This window comes from Lycium ferocissimum, chromosome 3, assembly GCF_029784015.1.
Source record: "Lycium ferocissimum isolate CSIRO_LF1 chromosome 3, AGI_CSIRO_Lferr_CH_V1, whole genome shotgun sequence".
In the NCBI taxonomy this organism is placed as follows: domain Eukaryota; kingdom Viridiplantae; phylum Streptophyta; class Magnoliopsida; order Solanales; family Solanaceae; genus Lycium; species Lycium ferocissimum.
In genome coordinates, this window is record NC_081344.1 from 1,631,880 (window position 1) to 1,653,279 (window position 21,400).

Here is a 21,400-nt window from a genome sequence, read left to right on the forward strand (position 1 = left end):
AACCCAATCATCACCGTCCGATCTACAGCTTCATCAAACGGCTTAGATTTAAAGAAAAAAAATAAGACCGTTAGAAGTGAAGCGCCGATTATACAGCTTCAAATAGGGTGCTTCTTCATTCACCAAAAATATCCCTTTTTACTCAAAACAGAAAAAAAAAATAAAAAAAAATTCAAAGGTTTTTCTGAAAATGGCTTCAAGAATTGCTCTTCAACAGCAAAATAAAGGTGACATTTTTGGTTCTTTCTTTGTATACTTAGATTTTGAATTTTTTTTTTTTCTTGATTAGTTTTCATGTTTTTCATTTCCAAAAGTCCCATGAATCTTATTTGGTTCAAAGATTTCTCATTTTTTTGTTTTATATTTTAATTAATACTTACCCAAATCTTTTTTTAGCTGTTATTTCTCTTAAAGATGCTTAAATTAAATGTAAATGTAAACAAGATATTGTTAGTAACTTCATTGATTAGTTTTCTTGTTTGTTTGATTTGATTTTATTAGTAAAGTTAATTAATCTTATTTGGGATAAAGATTTATCATTTCTGTGATGGATCCTTCAATTAGTACTTACCCAAGTCTTTTTTTTCCTTTCTTTATTTGTGTCTCTTAAAGATGCTTATATTAGATGTAAAACTTCATTGTTAAGAGTGTAACCTGTTGAAAAATGGGGCCTATTTTCTATTCTTTAAATGGGTTTCTAGTAATATTCAGGACACCCAATTTGGGTATTTGTGATATAGTTTTTCGGTTAATTATGTCACACTAATCTTTATATGTTGATTCTTTACCTTACAAAAAAGAGATGAAACTGTTATGTTAAGAGTAACCTGATGAAAAGAAGCCGTGGCCTAATTGTCTATCTATGAATGGGTCACTTAGTAAACTTTCAGGGATATAAATATATATATATATAGATATACACACAGTGTTATTGGGTGAACTTCTTGAAATGATTATGATAGATGGTTCAGTAAATGATGTTACATAATCAGCCCTTTAAACATTATATTGAATGTTAGTAGTGTTTTGTTTGATACTAAATAGAAATGATGTTATATAATCAGCCCTTTAAATATTATATTGAATGTTAATGGGGTTTTGTTTGATACCAAAATATAGAAATGATGCACATAATCGGCCCTTTAAATGTTATATTGAATGTTAATGGTGCCTTTTTTGATACTAAATAGGAATGATATTAGTTAATCAGCCCTTTAAATATTACATCGAATGTTAATGGTGTTTTGTTTGATACTAAATAGGAATGATGTTACATAGTCAGTTCTTTAAGTATTATTGAATGTTAGTGGTGTTTTGTTTGGTACTAAATAGAAATATTGGTATGTTGTTCAAGTGAGGTAGTAGTCCTTGATAACTAAGTAGAAATGATGTTACATAATCAGCCATTTAATTATTGTTGAATGTTACTGGTGTTTTGTCTGATACTAAGTGGAAATATTTGTATGTTGTTCAGGTGAGGTAGCAGTACCTGGTGCAGTAAAGCAGAAAAAGAATATGGCAGTAGAAGGGAGAAACCGAAAGGCGCTTGGCGATATAGGGAATCTTGCTACTGGTCGTGGGGTCGAAGGAAAGCCGCTTCCTCAGGTATCTCGCCCGTTAACAAGGAGCTTTTGTGCACAATTGTTGGCTAGTAGTAATGCACAGGCAGCAGCTGAAACTCACAAGGTCATTAAGAAGTTTTTTCAATCAAAATGATGTTATGAAGTACTGATTTTGGTCGTTTTTTGTTTTAATGTTTGCAGAAATCTATGGCTGTTAATGTAAAAGGAGCAAATGTTACTAAAGTACCTGCAGTAAAGAAACCAGCTCAGAAGAAAGCCACAGTTAAGCCAAACCCTGAGGATATTATTGTAATTAGTCCTGACACTCATGAAAGACTAATGGACAAAAAGATGCAAAGGAAGAAAAAGGCTGCTGAAGACCCAGCAAAGAAGAAATCAACTCTTACTTCAACTCTCACTGCTCGAAGCAAGGTTCGATATATATCCCAACTGATTTGGGATTGAGGCGTAGTTTTTATTGTTCTGTGTTTACATAATTGTGTCAGTTGTACTGATTTTTTTGTCAACATTATAAAGGCTGCATGTGGTCTGAGCAAGAAACCAAAGGACCAGATTGTGGACATTGATGCTGCAGATTTGAACAATGAATTGGCAGTTCTTGAATATGTTGAAGACATTTACAGTTTCTACAAACTAGCTGAGGTATATATTATCTATTGCTTCTGTCTATTTTTGTTTCTTGAAGACATTTCTGTATTTGATAAACTTGAATATTTTGTGTGACTTTGCAGAATGAGACCAGAGTTCATGACTACATTGACTCACAGCCTGAGTTAAGCGAAAAGATGAGAGCAATTCTGATTGATTGGCTGATTGAAGTCCACCACAAATTTGAACTTAATCCAGAGACTCTTTACCTCACAATCAACATTGTTGATCGCTACCTTGCCGTGGAAACTACATCAAGAAGGGAACTGCAGTTGGTTGGCATTAGTGCTATGCTTATTGCCTCCAAATATGAAGAAATTTGGGCTCCTGAGGTATAGAACTATGCAAGTTTTGTTCACAATATGAGCTGCTAATGGCTAAAAAAGCTTACAACTTTCTGAATTTGATTTTTCAGGTCAATGACTTTGTGGGCATATCAGACAAAACTTTCACTCATGAACAGGTGTTAACTATGGAAAAACAAATTCTTGGAGGTCTGGAATGGTACTTAACAGTGCCAACACCTTATGTGTTCCTCGCACGTTTCATTAAAGCTTCAATACCGGATTCAGAAGTAAGTTCTTTTGACATTCTTGACTACTACTATTTGTGTCACTATGAGTTTACAGTACTAATTGTAACTGCTTTTTTGAACATCGAAAACCAGATGGAGAGCATGGTATATTTTCTGGCTGAGCTGGGGTTGATGAATTATGCAACTATTATGTACTGCTCGTCGATGATTGCTGCCTCAGCGGTCTATGCTGCTCGACACACCCTCAATAGGACACCATTTTGGAATGGGACACTTAAGCTGCACACTGGTTTTTCGGAGTCACAGATAATAGAGTGTGCGAAGCTGTTAGTTAGCTATCATTCTGAGGCTGCAAATCACAAGCTAAAGGTGATTTACAAGAAGTACTCAAGTTCTGAGAGAGGTGCTGTTGCATTATTATCTCCAGCCAAGTCCCTTTTGGCTGCTCATGCTAGCTAAAGCTGACCAAACTACAAGAAAGAGCAGTACTAGGAAGATGACTTAGTTTTTGTTTGATCAATCAAGAATCCCCCTTTGACCCCCTTTTATTTGGTTTCTATAAATAGTGCTACTTGAGCTCCAAGTAGCCATTAGGAAGTTTGAAACTTAAATTCTTGATTGTTGATTCTTATTCTTTTTGCTATGTTGTGAATTGTTGTGGATGATGTATCTTCAGTTTATTCTAATGTTTTCTTTGCTTTTTTAGTTATTCTGTCCTGATCAAGTGGAATTTGTCCACTTCCAGTCTTTCATAGGCATGATAATGTCCACTTCCAAAAAGATGCAACTTTTCCAAATTATTAGGCAAGAAATATGTGAGGCATAAAAGAAAATGTTAACACAAAAATTTGTATTTGCAGTACTACCTTTAAAAGGAAAACTTTATTTGGTGCTCAAGCAGCACTACTTGTGCTCCAATTCTTGTTTTTTTGTTCTTATTCTTTTACCCAACAATGTTGTGAATTGTTGTGTATCTTTTAGTTTTTTCTAATGTTCTTTTCCTTTTTTATTCTCTCCTGATTAAGTGGATTTTGTCCACCTCCAGTCATTCATAGATTGGCATCATCATATAATTAATGTCCACTTCCAAAAAGATGCAACTTATCCAGATTAAACAAGAAAAAATATATGTGAGACTCCGATCGAGAAAAAGGCAAGTAGCTTTGCTGAGTTTCAGAGGTGAGGGAGGTCAGAAAATAAGTTCAACCGTTCCCTAAACATGGCGTCAAGGACTTTGAAGGGTCATTATTAAGTCAAGCAACTGAAACCAAGCAAAAAAAGTTCAACATCAATGAGTTGAAAGGGTCATTATTAAGTCCAGCAACCAAAACCGAGCAAGAAAATCACATTTGAGCCAAATTGTAACTGAATCATTTCTCAAACCAGTAAAAAGGAAATGGTCGAGTTATAAGGCCCAGAAGTGAATTGGGCCTAGCAAATCTAATATGAGATCCACCTTAATGCCACCATTACAACAGTGAACCCGACTCGGCCTGCTCTGTTAGTTGAAAGGGTCATTATTAAGTCCAGCAACCAAAACCGAGCAAGAAAATCACATTTGAGCCAAATTGTAACTGAATCATTTCTCAAACCAGTAAAAAGGAAATGGTCGAGTTATAAGGCCCAGAAGTGAATTGGGCCTAGCAAATCTAATATGAGATCCACCTTAATGCCACCATTACAACAGTGAACCCGACTCGGCCTGCTCTGTTAAGCCAAACCGACGCATAACACAATTACCCAAACGAGTAGAGATCAAATCTTTACCAGCCAGGTATTTGTACTGGACCCCGTAGTAGAGTATACTAGGCCCAAACCCTTCTCTTCCAACTAAATGGGCTATAACTTCCCATTACCTTAATACTCCCACTTGGGTTACAGGCCCGCGTTACTAAGCCCAGTGAAACCGTGTTTCTTGTAATTTGATTATAAAGGGATAAATACTTTTTTCTCTCAACGATGTGGGAGACCTGCAACATTATCCCTCTTTCGTCCTCCACGTATAGGCAAAATTTATTCTCTCTCTCATTTTGTGTAATAAATTAACAAAACCAAAACTCTTTCAATGACTTTAAATATACGATATTATCTCTTTCACTGTTCTATGAATTTCGAAATACAATGTTATTCTATACTTTCAACGGCCGGAAGGCTGCCATGAGTAAGTAAGTTTGAGGGATCGAAGGCAATTCTCCCTTCACCAGACACGTAATCAGTTGCGATACATATAGAAATGCATGTTGTGAAAGATAGGGGCAAGTATGCTCCATGACTTTGTGTGATACATATAGAAATTCATTCTCTCTAATTTTGTGTGATAAAAGAACAAAATCAAACTCTCCCAATGACTTTAAATGTACAATATTATCTCTCTTAGTGCTACGCTATATCCTTTTCAGACCCCACCTGTGGGATTTTACTGGGTATGTTGTAATGTCTATTTTACCCTCTAAGCGGCCTAAGAGTTGCCACGAGTAAATATGTTAGGGATTGAAGGCAGTTTTTCTACACCAGACACGTAGCTTACTGAATTAGTTATGATATGAATGAAAATACATGTTATAGAAGATAAGATCGAGTATGCATAATGAAGCGCTCAAGAAGAATGTGTAGGGCATTGAGCAACGCTAGTCAGCACTTCGAAGTACACAAAATATAGCCTGGTACAAAGCAAGTTAATTAGCAACCTCTAGTTCTAGTGATACTTTTTATTTTCCAATCTTTTCGTTTGTTAATACATGTTGTAAATTCACACATTTTAAAGTTAAATTGTTATTCGAAAAAGAAAGAAAGATTTTTAAAACTTATTTTCTAAAAACAAGCCACAGACATTTATATGGTGATAAGTAAATTTCATGAATATGAAATAAAAAGAATTAATATTAAATTATTTTCAAATATAAAATTGTAGCATTTTTTTTGACACATTATAAAAGGAAAAAAAAAATGTCACATGTAATAATAAAGTAAAAGGAAAAAGAAACGAGAAAGGACTGCTAAAGCACTTGAGCATGTAGATTGACGACCAATTTGTTAAATTAATATTTCTAGAGGCTAAAAACGCAATTCCTGAAAATTTGGGGAGGAAAATAGCATTTTACTCTTCTTTTTCCCAAGTGGTAAACCTCTGTTAAGGGTTTAAACAAACAACCATAGCAGCAACACCAGAAACTCAATTCACAAAATTGTTTGATAGGAAAAAAAAAAAAAAAAAAAAACCAATATTTATTTCTTTGTAATTTTATTCAATTTTGAAAAATGCCATCAAAGAAGAAGAATCAAAAGTCATCATCAAGGCTATCACAATCAGAAATTAGTAGTGATAATACTCAATCAGATGTTGAATTAACTGAAGAACAACTTAAGTTCTCTCTTCTCGAAGCTTCTAGAAAGTTCCCGAATTTGATTTCGAAAACAGCTTTTATTGGTCGAATATCAGAAGATGCTGTTGAAACAGTGGATACTAAAGGCTGTAAAATTTGGGTTTCAGAATCTTCAATGCTTGCTAATTCTATTTCACCTGGCTCCATTGTATCGGTAAATTTTGTTTTTTTACTTTCATGTTTACTGTTGTAATTCAAAAAGATATGCATTATTTACTAGCTGTGACGGAGCCAAGATTTTCACTGAGTGGTATGAAAATATTAAGGAGTAAACCCGCGAAAAAGTAGAGATAAAAGTTCAAAAAGATTCGTTTTTTTTCCTTCTATATATGCATTATCTACTAGTTATGGCTATGACGGAGTCAGGATTTTCACTAAGGGATATGTCAAAATATAAAGGAGTAAACCCACGGAAAAGTCAAGTGGAGTCAATGTATAGCATATTTATACATAAAAAAGGGGAAATTTTCAAAAATACATAATCCAACATAAAATATTATGCCGGGTAGCCATATTTTCAGTTTATACAATATTATACGCGGGGGGGGGGGGGGGTTGGAGCGTTTAAAAGTGTATAATACTGTATCAAAGGTGTTTATACACAAATATGAGCCAAATGGGGTTGCAAACTCAAAGTATGGGCTACGTGGCGTAAATATTTTCTCCTACTAGACATAGAGCATAATTTGGAGTAAACCCCATGAAGAAGTCAAGCGGAGTCTATATATATATATATATATATATATATTTTACCTAGCTATACAGTGTAATTTTCCTATGAAGAGCCACTGTTTACTAGCTGTTTATTAGGGGTTGATGTGGTTGTTATGCCTTGAACATACATTAGGTGGAAGTTTGGACATAAGAATTGTGAAATTTGAAAAAAATGTAGTATTTGTTTTCATGTTGAAAATGGTATTTGGAAATTGGAGCTGTGTTTGGACATGAATACAAATTGTAGTTGTTTTTAAATTTTTGGAGTAAAAATTGTGATAACAGGTTTTTGGATTTTTCGAGTTCCGGAAAATTGTAAAAATCTATGCCCAAAAAGATTTCCAGAATTTTATTCCGGAAAAAGGTGAAAACTATCCGTGGCCAAACGGGCACTAAAGTGTATCTCTCTCTGTGTGTATTTGCTGCTTATAATAGTTGTTTCGGGGGTTTGATGTGGTTCCAATGGAAAAAATTATATATACTAGTGTGTGTGTGTGGTGGTTGTGCATACTATGTGTAATACATACACATACATATATATATTGAATTTACGTTAGTCTCTTTTGAATGTTGAGCAAGTTCTTTTCTTTTTTCTCCTTTACTTTTGATTTTTTCGAAGTAGTTTTCTTCTCTTTGATCAGTTGATGTTTGAATTTATGCGTAAAACAACATGTACCTCTCATTAACAGCATCCTTAATGTGAGATGAATTATGTTTGGTCAATAGACTTAATTTGTTTGTAACTGATATGTGTCTATGTTTTTCCTTCGTTTATGAGTTGAGTTCGAATTAGAACTTAACCTGAGCCTCTTTCAACTAAAAGAATATATTCATGAGAACAATTAAAAAAGGCTGCATTTATTTTCTCTTTCGCGTATGCAAAAGAGATTGTCCTATTGAAGATGTTGAGCCTAAGTGGGCCACGTACTGCATGATGGAGATCCAAACTAAACTTTGCTGATGAAGCAGCTTCTAATATGGATCTTTGTTCCAGATAGTTGTTGAATAAGGGAAAAAGAAGCAGGTAAAAAATTTGTAAAATGTGTATCAACATAAATATTACTCCTTGAGAAAATATTAAAATCTTTTGAGCTGGTTTGTGATTTGGGAAGAGGGGGTGTTTGCCAAGGCAATGTGGTTTCTCGGGGTTTACAGGTGCCGCCTAAGTTATAGTATGTAATTGCCCATATGTCGTTGCTTCCTTATCAACTTTCAACCTTCCTTTGGAATGAAATATTTATTGGTTTCAGAGTTTGATCTCATTTTACTTTCTAATGTTAACAGGTATCCCTTGCTCCTTTGAAGAGACATGAAAGTAACTTCCCGCTTAGATCATTAGTAGATGAGTGTACAAGGCATTTTGGGCTTGAGTATACAGAAAACGCGTCTCTTGAAGCAGGAAACTTCTTTGCTCTTGCAACTGTTTTCCCATCTTGTAAGGTTTGGATGCAAATATTTGTTTTTTTCTCCTTTTCTCTGCTGTCCAATTCCAGTTACTTAATTTGACAATTAAGTGTATAAACCTGAACATTGCTTCAAATATGTTTTTCTCCTGAGCCTGAGATGAAAACAGAGCGATATTCCAAAGAGATTATTATACTTCGTGAAATAGTACATTTTATCTAACACATTATTGATTGATCTGTTGGTCAAAATTGGAGCATGATGTCTTCCATATACTCGTGCAATCGTGGTGTGGAATTTCTACCTCTACTCCATGTTTCTGTTTTCCTATTTCATTTTTTCTTAGCTATTATGTCACTAGGTTTGGTCATATCATTTTTATTGCCTGAATGTGCAGTTTCTCTTTTGAATATATTTGTTATGTTAAAAACTGATATGTTAAAGTAAGACAGGAAGCGAGAACATAGGAAATCAGTAATATGCTTGTAGATTACTTTATGAAAAATCAGAAGGGGCCCCGTATTCTACCAACTAGGAGAAACGAGTGGTAGAAATATAGTTATCACCAAAAAGAAAAAAAGAAGGAAAAAAATTAGTTCTAGAAATGTTTTTGGCATCTTCAACTGCTGAATATTATGTCTAGAAGTTCTTCCAGCATTTGGAGTCCTCGTTAACTTTGTATCTCCTTGAATTTAGTTGTTGTATCATAGGACAATCATTCTCTAGTTTCTTCTTTGTTCAACTTGGTTTTACAAGTTGCCTGATGGGTTTCGGTAACTTGTCGAAGTGTCACATTAATATTTCTAGGGCATTACTCTAATAGGAGTCCCTGAGGTTTCTTACGTGAAAGACCAGTTGCTTGAGGTGTACTATTAGGAACTTTGTATCATTAATTGTTCGTCTCTGAATTTTTCTTACTTAGAAGTCATGAAATTTGTTACCGACTGGCAGCTGGCGCTGATGTTGGCTTGTTATATTTGTTGTATGTTATTATTTTAAATACTTCTCTTGCTGAAGTTTTTTTTTGCATTCTTTCCAAATGGTAGAATTTTGCATTGACTTGACATTGATCTCTTTGCAGGTTTTAAAAAATGGAGCACGTTTATCTTCAAGCCTCTCATGGAGTATGGGTTCTCCTGCCTCGGGTAGGATCATTTTTGTTCATCCTATTGGTGATCATACCATAAGGAGTATTGCAAGTGGAATCAATGGATCGTCCAATGGTAGTGTTAGTTCCCTTTTGGTTAGTAAGTGCGAGGAACTATCTTTGTTGCTGGTATCTCGTGATGGAAAATCACCGATGAACAGCTTCATATCCTCCCAATATCCAACCACTGAAACTAGAAACGGTCGAGTGGATACTACGATGGTTTCATCTCCTCGGACTCCAATACATTCGCACTCTAGACTTAATTCTCCTAGCGCCAGGGAGTTCAATACGCCCAAGGATGAAGAATCAGTGTCGATTTCTTCTGATATAGGTGGTACATCTAGTAACATATTCAACATAAGAGAAGTTTTGGTGGATGACCATTCAAAGAAACTCATACAAACCTGTACAGCTTCGTGGTTGTGTTCTCGCATTTTACTCTCTGGAAATCTTGTGATTGTCCCACTGCTTTCAAGGCTGTGTTTTTTCCAGGTTACAGGTGCTTCTTCTCCACAAAGTTTGGGGGACTATGACAATATTGCTTTCCCTGTAGATCATAAAACAAAAGTGGTTCTACATTTACCCCAGGATACTGAAATGGGAACTCCTATAAGAAGATTATCATCATCAGAGCTTGAACATAGAAATATCAACAGTAAGGAAGGAGTTGACTGCCCAAAATTGGGTGGTCTTTCTGAAGAATTTGCAGTTCTAATGGACATAATAATATCGTCAGCTGTGAAGGGTACAATGGCCAGGTATGCTCTCTTTCTAATGTAAATATCAGGTTTTTTCTAAAAGCATATAACTTTTGGTACTATGGCAAAACTATCCTTAGAAATATAGGGATCTGCTTGCTTTCTGTGTATGGATAGTTGCAGTTCAAAATAAGCAAAATTATCCTTAGAAATATAGGGAGCTTGCAGTCTTTCTGAAGAATTTGCAATATAACAAAATCAGTTGTAGAAAATGTCCACTATTTTATCATATGTTTAATGTTCAGTTGTCAATATTTCAGCATGGGTTTACGACCTACAAAGGGGGTTCTTCTTCATGGCCCACCTGGAACTGGAAAGACTGCTTTGGCGCAGTTATGTGCTCATGAAGCTGGTGTAAATCTATTCTCTGTCAATGGGCCTGAAGTAATTAGTCAATATTATGGCGAAAGCGAACGGGCATTGAACGAGGTCTTTGATTCAGCGAGTCAAGCAGCTCCTGCCGTGGTTTGCTTTCTCACTTTTTAGTCGATTTCAGATATCTTCTGTTTCAATAGTAAACTTGCTTGTGTTCAAATGTCACAAAATAGCTGAAACAGAAGTTTCAGAGCTTAAATCATAATGTGCAATGCCAAAGAAATGGAACATAGAACTTCTGTAGAAGGAAGTTACAATGGCATATCATTTTAAAGATAGAATCTTTTTGACATGTATGAATTATGGGAAACTAGTAAATATTACAGCACCATCTTAGTGCTGATTTCAATGAAAATTACCTCTTTTACGACTCAAAAAGAAAAAGAAAAAAAAGAAAAAAAAGAAGAAGAAGAATTTAAGGAAAGCTATGATAGGTCCATTTAAAAGTTTTGGTGGTTTAATTTTTGTTACTTTGTATTGGTTTCCTTCTACTACGTTTTAGTCCTGATCCATAATCTTATATCTTCTTTAGATGTTCTTATTAGAAATTGGTTGCACCACGGTAGTTCATGAATTGTAACTCTAGATTATTTCTCATTCATAAACTATGGCAGTCTTAACATTTGAGCTCTGTGTGCTATATAATATTAGAGTTTGTTCCTTCATCTGAATGTTCCTTCATCTGAATGAACTTCTTTCCTATAGAATTAACTCTTTAGTTTTGCAAAGCAACATCTTTTTTACAAGGTAAAAGCAAACTGGATAATAGTTTTTCTAAAGCAACATTGTGGATGCCAACCATGTGTATTGAGTTATAAGAAAAGATATTGCTGAAACGGATAACCATATCTGAAGATTAGCATAGCGGCATAGCCTAGCATGTCTAACCTATGAGATTCACACTAAGTGTAGTTAACTAACCATATTTTCCTTTGGCCGTATAAAAGTGAATCTGATTTCTGTATCTTTGCTGTAATACAAACCTCACGTCATGGTTGCCGCGATATATAGGCTTTCTAATTTCAAATGTCAATTAAGTAACTTTTCCATAACCCCGAGCCTTTTTCTTTTGCAGGTCTTCATTGATGAGTTGGATGCTATTGCGCCTGCTCGTAAAGATGCAGGTGAAGAGCTTTCTCAAAGAATGGTAGCTACATTGTTAAACTTGATAGATGGAATAAGAAGAGCTGATGGAGTACTTGTTATTGCTGCAACCAATCGACCTGACAGTGTTGAACCAGCTCTTAGACGACCTGGAAGACTTGACAGGGAAATTGAAATAGGTAACTACAAAATCTTATCAATTATTGTTATCGGACTTTATCATTTCAATAAATGACTTGGATATCTACTGCAAATTACTGGACTCTCATATAATCATTTAATTTTCTTTCTCAAGGTTCCTAGCGAAGGTTGTTTACTTCTGCCCCTACTGTGACTACTCCTTAATTTTTTTTTTTTTTTTACTGATAGTGAGATATTCTTTTCCTAAGGGAATGCCTTCCCTCCCTTTGTACAATTCATTTATTGGTTCCTATTTTCTTTTCTACATTGTGATGGTAATTACATGTACTAAGAAGTTCCTACAAGTAATATTGAATTAGATCGAGACATTTCAATGCTAAGATTCTGTAAGTTCATCAATCATCGGCCAGTCATTACTGGTGTTAATCGTCATATTCTTGTTGTGAGTCGACTGAGCATAGTCAGTAATTGCATAGAGTAATCCCAGGATGTTTGACTTATTCGATGTGCTCCAAACTTGAGCTCAACTTCCTTTTTTGATTGATGTGATATATTACATCTCATTTCATGGAAAAATTTGTTTAGGTGTACCATCTGCCAGACAACGGTATGAAATACTACATACACTGCTTGGTGAAATGGAACACGTTCTTTCGGACAAGGATGTTCAAGAAGTTGCAACAGCTACACATGGTTTTGTGGGCGCTGACCTAGCTGCTTTGTGCAACGAAGCAGCTTTGAATTGTCTTCGTGAACATGTTGATTCAAAAACAAGCTTTGGAAATACTCAGTGTAAACCTATAATGCCAACATTTGATGCATGCCTTGGAAGGAATGGTACCCATTGCTTACAAGACAATAAAGACCTTTCTTCTGACAGTGATTCCGAGGGTGTATCTATTTCAGAAGCACGTATTTCATCAGATATTCCAAGAAACTTTACTAGCATGGCACAGACAGACACTCTTAGGATCACTTATAAAGATTTTGAAAGGGCTAGAATGAAAATAAGGCCAAGTGCCATGAGAGAGGTATGTTTTACCCTTTTTATAAATTTTTTGTTGTTAAACATTGTTGGAAATTATGTTTGGTGATGTTCTCTATGTTGATGTGCTGGTCACTTTCAGCTATTGTATGATTACACGTTTCAGAAAACAGGCTATTTCTTTTATGGTGTTTGACCGTCGACCTTGCAGTTTTTGGATTGACCCCAGTCAAATTGCATGATTGAGTCATTTTTGTAAAGGATCAAATTTTAGCATGCCTTTGATTGATTTAGTGCAGCAGGGGTATGCTTTCATCCTGTAAATGGAGTTTATTCTGTAAATATTTTGCAAATTAAAATCATCTTTAGTTTCTTTTCATCATTTGAAGTTCCTGCTGCCTGTTGTTTCGAGAAATTTACATACGACCATTTGTATAGACATCTGGAGTTCCAGTCTGCACTTCACTGAATTAGTTCCTCTTAATATCAGGTTATACTTGAGGTTCCAAAGGTAAACTGGGATGATGTTGGAGGGCAGAGGGAGGTTAAGATGCAACTCATAGAAGCTGTTGAATGGCCTCAGAAACATCAGGAGGCTTTCAAGCGTATTGGCACTCGTCCCCCTACTGGAGTTTTGATGTTTGGTCCTCCAGGATGCAGCAAAACATTATTAGCTCGTGCAGTTGCTTCTGAAGCAGGGTTGAACTTTCTTGCAGTGAAAGGACCTGAGCTTTACAGCAAATGGGTGGGTGAATCAGAAAAAGCTGTCAGGACACTATTTGCAAAGGCTAGGGCGAATTCTCCTTCAATAATATTTTTTGATGAAATAGATGGCCTTGCTGTCGTACGTGGCAAAGAAAGTGACGGGGTTTCTGTGGCAGATCGGGTCATGAGTCAACTTCTTATCGAATTAGATGGTGAGTGTTCCACACTTAAAGGACTTTACTGCTGTTTCTACACTTGAAGTCTATCGAAGAACATTACTGGTCATTATACTCCAATGTTGTTTGTGTTTTGGTCAGCAAGTTTAGTTGGTGGCTATTTGACTAAGCAGATTCTTGAAATGACACCAGATAACCATTCTGTCAAAGCTCAACTTCAAATTTTAAAGGGTTACAAAACTACATTTTCCAGGGGTTACTGTATTTTAATTGGTAGAACTAGGATTCTAACATCGCAAATCAGTTCAAAATTGTCTCAGTTTCGTTATGTATGGGGAATCTCTTGTTTGTCAAAGTTTTTGATTGCCTTAACGGGAATTATAAAATTCTTTTGTTAAAGGTTTACACCAGAGAGTTAATGTCACTGTTATTGCTGCAACAAATCGGCCAGACAAGATTGACCCTGCTCTTCTAAGACCAGGTGAAATCCCGTTGTACCTCCTTTTATGTTAAATTTTTCTCCTACTACCCAATGCCTTGCTTGAAATCTGTTAGTGCTACTTAAAGATAATGCTATTTTTGTCAGGACGTTTTGATCGATTGCTGTACGTCGGACCTCCAGATGAAAAAGACAGGGAGGCAATATTCCACATACATTTGAAGAAGATGCCATGCAGTTCTGACATATGCATTGAAGAGCTAGCTCGTCTAACCAGTGGCTGTACTGGTGCTGACATATCACTGATATGTCGTGAAGCAGCTATAGCAGCTATTGAAGTAAATTTACTATCTCCTCCCCACCCCCCCTCTTATTGTATGCATTCTTTTTCTTTGTCCTAACCTTTTCTGGCATCAGGAAAACCTTGATGCCTCTGAAATAACAATGGAACATCTGAAGGCTGCTATTAGGCAAGTGCCTCCATCTGAAGTTCATTCTTACCAGGAGTTATCAAATAGATTTCAGAGGCTTGTGCACTCAGATCCTTTGAAAGATGATTAGTGTCATCAATGATTGCTAATACAGATTAAGCCGAATTCTGTGCTGGTAGATTCTCATCCATTGTCCTCCTTTCCCTTGGTTTAGTAATCTGGATCCACTTTTATTGTCTTCATTAAATGCTCTGGTTGAATAATAATACCTTGTGCTGCATGGTACTTCTTTGATTACTGACATCTGGTTATTATTCAAGTCGTCTTTGCACAGATGGATCCTGTTGCCATAATTTACACATCTCATGTTAAAACCAGAAATACACTGCAAGAACGTAAATGCAGTTGATCTCCACAAGCTAACGATTTAGATGCATCATGGGGGAGTCTATTCCATATGGTGAGGGCGTGAACTTCTGGTCGCGGAAGCTTTCATCAGCAGGGCCAGAATGATTATTTCTATTGGTCAATTCAAGTATTTCATGCCATCAACGAGCAGTCTGTGCAATATAGTGAGTGACAGCTATTCAGTGAGTAATGTTTTGGGATTTTATTCTGATCCTTCAACGAATTGTTTGCAATCAAGGCTTCGATACGAATGAAATGTTCAATATGATGGTGGTATTAAGAAGATAGCAAGGAAGCTCCACTATAGATACTTCTGGGGTTTGCTCTAAATGGAGACCAGAAAACCAAAAACCAGAAGACTGCACTATGCATGATGTGTTTTAGTTCATGGTATCTTGTGTAGTATTCACATAGTACATTACTTGTAAGCTATGCAGAACGACAGTGGGTATACATCAACATTCTGATTGAATAGACCTTTCACATATATTTTCTATTTGTGGCAAATCACAGATTAGCAATTCTTGATGGGTGATGTTTGCACTAGTGCACAATCCAATTCTGAAGCAGGCATCTAAAAAGGATGTTGCTAGAGTCCATATCATTAAAATAGGTACTAACTTTTTGGTTTATTAATAAAAGTAATGCGGTATCATACATTCTTCAGATATAAGAAATTTGATGTACAAATACAATCTATCAGTTTGCACTAAAAGGCAACATCTTATTTATGGTATGAAAAATGTGTAAACTTCCCCTTTAATCTAATACACATTATTGAAGGTGACTAGTATAGGCTTTAAAGGCTTGCAACTAGGTAGTACTTGCACACACTCATGTCTTTTTCCTATATTAGTTTTCTACCTAACAATATTTTCTAAAATTATTGGATAACTAAACACTACAATATAAAACTTTGCCAGTGTGTTAATATATATAATAGGCCAAATACATAAGCAGCCCCTTAAACTAGTCGTAAAATTTCATTTTGACACCTAAACTAATACTTGTTCCTTTTAGACCCTTTTAACACATATCGAATTGTGTCTATTAAACACAAACAATGACATGTCACAATCTGTGAGTTACACATTTGTTGAGCGCGTGACACCATGACAATTCATATTTTTTCTCTCTTTTTTGATTGGAAAACATCCCCTTTCCCAAGTCCATGTAACCACCACAGCCAAGCCTCATCCATCAGTGAAAATTAGATCATTTGGATGGTTATGGAAAATAGAAATGTAGAATAGCTAAATTATAGTGGAACCATAATTTCTAATATTATTTTGAGGAAAATCCACTGTTATTACATTTTCAGTGGAAATCTATATTCCATTTGCTAAAAACCCAACCACTCTGTTGGCGTAATATTCCATTCAAGCACTGTGAGTTGTTCCTTACCCCAAAATCCCTTTACCAGAAGAAGAAAAAGAACAAATAAATAAATAAATAAAAAATTGAGGGATGGAGAAGATTTGGTCAAATCTGTCAAACTAATCGGAGTTTTAACTTTTGCATTATATCTATTGATTTCTTCTACTTTGATAAGCATTTATCTGATTATCTCAACTTGCCAACCCCTCCAATACCAATTTTTCATTTGTTTAAATTTCTCCTAATTTGAACAAAACATTTTGATTAATCATCTATAATTAATAGCTCATCCTATAGAGAAATAATATTAATCACCAAAACCTCAATCCAATAGAGAATGGGAGTGGTAGGAACTAGGAATTTAGCAGAACAACAACAATGGATGCATTCGCTGTCAATACGAGGTCGTTATAACGGTTTTTTCATTTTTGGTAATTCTTTTTTTTAAAAAAAAATTGAAATACACAAATTGAGGGAATATAAGAATTTTGTTTCTTTCATTATTATACACATGTCATTGACTTATTGGTCCACTTTCCATGTCAGCGAGATTGTAAATCGCGTACTTCATTCTTAAACGAGATGGTAACTTAAGTGTTTAATAGACACAATTTAATAGGTGTTGGAAATCAAAATAAAATTTTATGACAAGGTTAAGGACTGCTTATGTATTTGGCCTATATAATAACTCCTTTGTTTCAACTAAGTTGGGTTCACTGTTTGTTATGTTAATGTGCTTATATGCACTAGTAGATCATCCTTAGTAGATAATCTTTTTCATGTAAATTATAACACACTCAATTTGCAATAGAGCATATTATTACATAATTACTTCAAATGGGGTCACTTTTCCACTTTCCTTTCTTTCATTGGACTTCATCTTGTTCACACACACACTCTCTCTCCTTTCCTTTTTAATCTTAAACTATTTTGGGGAAAGTGTATCTCTCTTTCCACTTCATAATTTATATTTCCTCAATCTAATCATAATATCTGTACAACCTCATCGATTGTTTCTGTGACAATGTAGCAGAGTTTTTTTCTAAAAGAGAATCTTTGTGACCTTTGACTTGAGCTGTAAATGCACCTTTAATAGCCACCTCATCAATTCAGTTTTGTTGGGTCTTGATATACAAGCATTATTAAGTTCATGTCGGATTAAATGATAACTTAATAAAACAGTGAAAATTAGTACTTAACTAATTAGATTAATATTTATTACCTTATCATAAGTAAGTGATTAACACAAATGATGTTATCATAAGTTTGGTTTAAACACTAATGTGAGTGTGTGTGTATATATATATATTTTATATTTGTCCATCACTATCCCCCTTAGCCACCCTATGACCCACAAGTAAAATTAGATATTTAAAGTGATTAACTTATTTATGTAATAAGTGCTTGAAAACACATGCATAAGCATTTTTAAAATTTGAGCTGCAAGTGTCTAACAAAAACACATTATCATACATTCAGGTGCTCAATCGGGATATATCATAGTTAGAATATCTAAATAAAATTTACTGATAAATTTAAGAGCAGTCCGTTCCGCCTATATTTTTTTCCATCAGATACTACCCCCTAGTTCTACTAGCCAACCTATGACCCCATCTAGGTTCTCATCCACATGGCCCCCAATAAAACTCCATAAAAAAATCATAAGAAAAAAAGCATCTGCAACAGTAACATAAATGAAAAGCTGAAAGAAACAAGATCCACCTCGAACACCCCTCCACAAAACTCTCTTCCTCACCCCACTATCCTTACACCTAAAATTCCCACAATTCCAAAAATTAAAATAAAAAAAAAAAACCCACCATTTTCTCTCTTTTTCTTCAACACCCAAAAATCAAGATTCTTCACTAGTAGAGAAATATTGTGATAAAGACAAACACCCATCTCATAAAAATCTCATTTTTCAATTGTTACACTTGTCTTTTTCCAGCCCCATATCTTCACATAGACTATTTTGTCTGATTATAGCCTTGGTTTTAGATTCTTTTATGCCAATCTTTAAGTTCCCATAAAAGGTGAGATCTTTTTGTTTTTTGTTTTTTGTTTTTTGTTCTTCCCCTTTTGATGTTGGTAATGTTCAAGCTAGTTTAAGTACTTGTAGTAGTAATTCATCAAGTGTACTTGCTATGATTAAGTTGGAATAGTCATAAAGGTGAGATCTTTACACAAAAAAATCCAAGATTGTATCAATTTTGGCTGTTTTGAAAGATGAGGGAAGAAGATTCAAATTGGTTTGCTAAATGGGAAGAAGAATTGCCTAAACCTGAAGAATTAATGCCTTTATCTCAAACCCTTATTACACCTGATCTTGCTATAGCTTTTGATATTCCAAACCCTACTAGCCCAAATCCTCAAAACAAGCAACAACAAACACCACTTGTTCAATCATCTCAGCCTAATTCATCAGCTGAATTTGAGTCTGGTGAGCTAAATGGGCCTGGTGGTGGTGGTGATGAACCGGCCCGGACCCTTAAAAGGCCCAGACTTGTGTGGACCCCACAGTTACATAAGAGGTTTGTTGATGCAGTTGCTCATTTAGGGATCAAGAATGCTGTTCCCAAAACTATAATGCAACTGATGAGTGTCGATGGGTTAACGCGCGAAAATGTGGCTAGTCATTTGCAAAAGTATAGGCTTTATTTGAAAAGAATGCAGGGTCTTTCTAATAGTGGAAGTGGTGGTAGCAATGCTCAATCTTTATCAGGTGCTGATCCAGCAATGGATAATTTGTTCGCTAGTTCGCCTGTTCCAGCGCATTTTCTGCAGCATCCGGTGAGGGGTAGTTCGGACCATTTCATGCCGTTTGTGCCACATCACCATCATATGGGAGTTGTTGTTGGACACCATCCACAAGTTCAACAGCAGTATAGGCAATTTGGGTCACCGGGGAACGGGCATTTTGAGCATCCTTTTTTGTCTAGGCAGCAATCACAGCAGCAGGTTCAGAGAATGGGGGCATCAGGGCATAATGGTAATTATGTGGAGGATGTGGATTCAGCCACAACCGGAGTTAACGGGAGGAAGGTACTTACTCTGTTTCCAACAGGGGATGATTGATATTAAGGGTAACCGTTGATTTTTAGCCTGTCGATTTGACTTACTATGTATTCTAGAATTTAAGTTGAATAACATTTGCCTCTTTGTTTTAGTACCTTTTAATTGGATTAGTGGTGTTTCAGTGTTAATATTATCTATATGGAGTTGTTGGTATGGTCTTCAACTCTTAATGGAACTGTGGAAATCCCCCTTTTATAAGAATCTGGATTTGATGCTTTTAGTGTCAGTCCTGGAATTGTTCAGTTAGATGAATTGTACGGTTGTAATTATGTTGTGACGAGTTTGACTTGTTTAATTGTCCCTTACATTTTTATTTGTCATGCTGAGCCACTGAAGTATTTTTGTCACTGTTGGTTTGGGGAGAATGAACGTATTTTCCCCCTCTGAAATGCCAAAATAAGTAGAAACCTGCTATGAATCTCTGTCCTCAGTATTCTTGGTTGAAGTACAGTCAGACCTCTCTATAACAATCATCCTCTACAACAACATTTCACTATGACAGCCATATTTTCTGTGGAACTGATCATTCATGTTATGTGATATTATATGTTCTCTATAACAACATTTCATAGCAGCCAAAAAATATTGGAACAAACGATGTTATAGAGAGGTTTGCTGTAGTAGATGAGTGGTAAACTCGTCAAGTGCAGGAGCCTTTTAATCGTCTGGTTTGTAACGGTTTACTATATGCCAAAGGACTTCTTCTTATAACTGTATGAGCTCCTCTCCATCTGTTTTTCGTTCTATGTAGAAAACTTCATCAGCTCTTACTTTTCCCATTGTTCGTGTTTGTCAAAATCCTCTTTCCTTTTTTCTTTTTTCCTTTCTTTTTTTTCTTTTTTTTCATGTTCTTCACTCTGGAAGTGGGATGGAAGATCATCCTTGCGATAAGAGTTTTACTCTTGTAAAATCAAATGCGAATCAATCTACGAAGAGAGTACCATGGGTTTCCTTACTTCAGTGGCTAGAACCACAAGAATTATGTATGTAACCATGCATTACTTGTATTTCTTTTCATCTTAAAACATATTTGCCTTTGTGGACTTCGTCATCTGAGACAGAGAAAGAAGAGGACTGGAACATGAGAACTTTATACTACTTGATTAATTAGGATTGGATGCAGAGTTGAGTGTCATTGCTATTACTTTGTTCCCTTATTTGTTTTACTGATCTGAACAAATTCATCATTTGTGGTTTTAAAATAAGAATTGAAGTATTTCCTCACCGGCCATGTGGTGCTGCCTGTATCTTCAATTTATATATAGTTTTTTATTTACTATAATTTCAGTCTTTCAAGACAACTAAAATCTAGTTTAAATGTTAATTATATGCAAAGTGCAAGTAGATCAATAGCCTTCCAACTTTCCTGAAGTTCTTTCTTGGTCCCGGTAACTGTTTCTTCCATTTTTATTTTCCATGCCGAGGTAAATTGGTAAACACCCCCCCCCCCCGGCCGCGCCCTGAAACGGCAAAATAGATTGAAACATGCACCTTCTAAACTCAGTTTTCTTGCTTGAAGTGGTAGTAGTAAACTCTGCAAGTGCACGAGCCTTGTAATCATCTGGTTTTAATGGTTTACAATATGCCAAGAGACCTTTTTCTTACATGGTATTATCTCCTTCCCATCTTTTTTCCCTTCTGTGTAGAAAACCTTACTAGCTCTTGCTCTTCCCGTTGTTCGTGTTTGTCAAATTTCTGGCTCCTTTTTCTTCCCCTTCTTTTCTCGGGAAGTGATCCAGAACTATAAATCATATGTGAAATGAGTACCATGATTTTTTCTACTACAGTTGCTTGTATCACAAAGAATAATATAAACCTTTCTGGTTAGGTATTACTCAATCATGTACTATAACTTTAGGAGGATCCGACACGGGTGAAGCAACACTTTTGAAGAGTCTGAGTAACTTAGCTTAACAAATATTTTCCCTTGTGGACTTCCTCATTGCTATTACTTCGTTCCTCTTTATTTGTTGTTACGTTGCTCGGACTCTTCAAAAATGTCGACGGGT

General features: G+C 35.5%; 3 protein-coding genes across 6 annotated transcripts; all 3 read left to right on the forward strand.

Moving 5' to 3' along the window:
* Window positions 1–131: 131 nt before the first annotated feature.
* LOC132049179 (G2/mitotic-specific cyclin S13-7-like) lies at window positions 132–3,471 on the forward strand. 2 transcript variants are annotated; one of them, XM_059439875.1, is made up of 7 exons: window positions 132–227; window positions 1,475–1,686; window positions 1,764–1,994; window positions 2,100–2,225; window positions 2,315–2,563; window positions 2,647–2,805; window positions 2,899–3,471. In XM_059439875.1, exons 1-7 carry the CDS (start codon window positions 191–193, stop codon window positions 3,223–3,225), a joined length of 1,341 nt encoding a protein of 446 aa, XP_059295858.1. In that variant the 5' UTR covers window positions 132–190; the 3' UTR covers window positions 3,226–3,471. The 2 variants fall into 2 exon arrangements, with proteins under 2 accessions (XP_059295858.1, XP_059295859.1); XM_059439876.1 differs by having other exon boundaries at window positions 1,475–1,605.
* Window positions 3,472–5,935: 2,464 nt separating this feature from the next.
* On the forward strand, window positions 5,936–15,520 carry LOC132049180 (calmodulin-interacting protein 111). 3 transcript variants are annotated; one of them, XM_059439878.1, is made up of 11 exons: window positions 5,936–6,303; window positions 8,148–8,303; window positions 9,349–10,175; window positions 10,436–10,640; window positions 11,626–11,833; window positions 12,381–12,826; window positions 13,271–13,697; window positions 14,062–14,142; window positions 14,248–14,438; window positions 14,518–14,706; window positions 14,866–15,520. In XM_059439878.1, the coding sequence occupies exons 1-10, from the start codon at window positions 6,025–6,027 to the stop codon at window positions 14,659–14,661; spliced, it is 2,964 nt and encodes a 987-aa protein (XP_059295861.1). In that variant the 5' UTR covers window positions 5,936–6,024; the 3' UTR covers window positions 14,662–14,706; window positions 14,866–15,520. The 3 variants fall into 3 exon arrangements, with proteins under 3 accessions (XP_059295861.1, XP_059295860.1, XP_059295864.1); XM_059439877.1 differs by having other exon boundaries at window positions 14,852–15,514; XM_059439881.1 differs by having other exon boundaries at window positions 6,165–6,303; window positions 8,148–8,298; window positions 14,852–15,512.
* Window positions 15,521–17,973: 2,453 nt separating this feature from the next.
* LOC132049181 (transcription factor MYBC1-like) lies at window positions 17,974–19,637 on the forward strand. Its single transcript, XM_059439882.1, has one exon. The coding sequence runs from the start codon at window positions 18,543–18,545 to the stop codon at window positions 19,389–19,391; it is 849 nt and encodes a 282-aa protein (XP_059295865.1). The 5' UTR covers window positions 17,974–18,542; the 3' UTR covers window positions 19,392–19,637.
* Window positions 19,638–21,400: the final 1,763 nt, after the last annotated feature.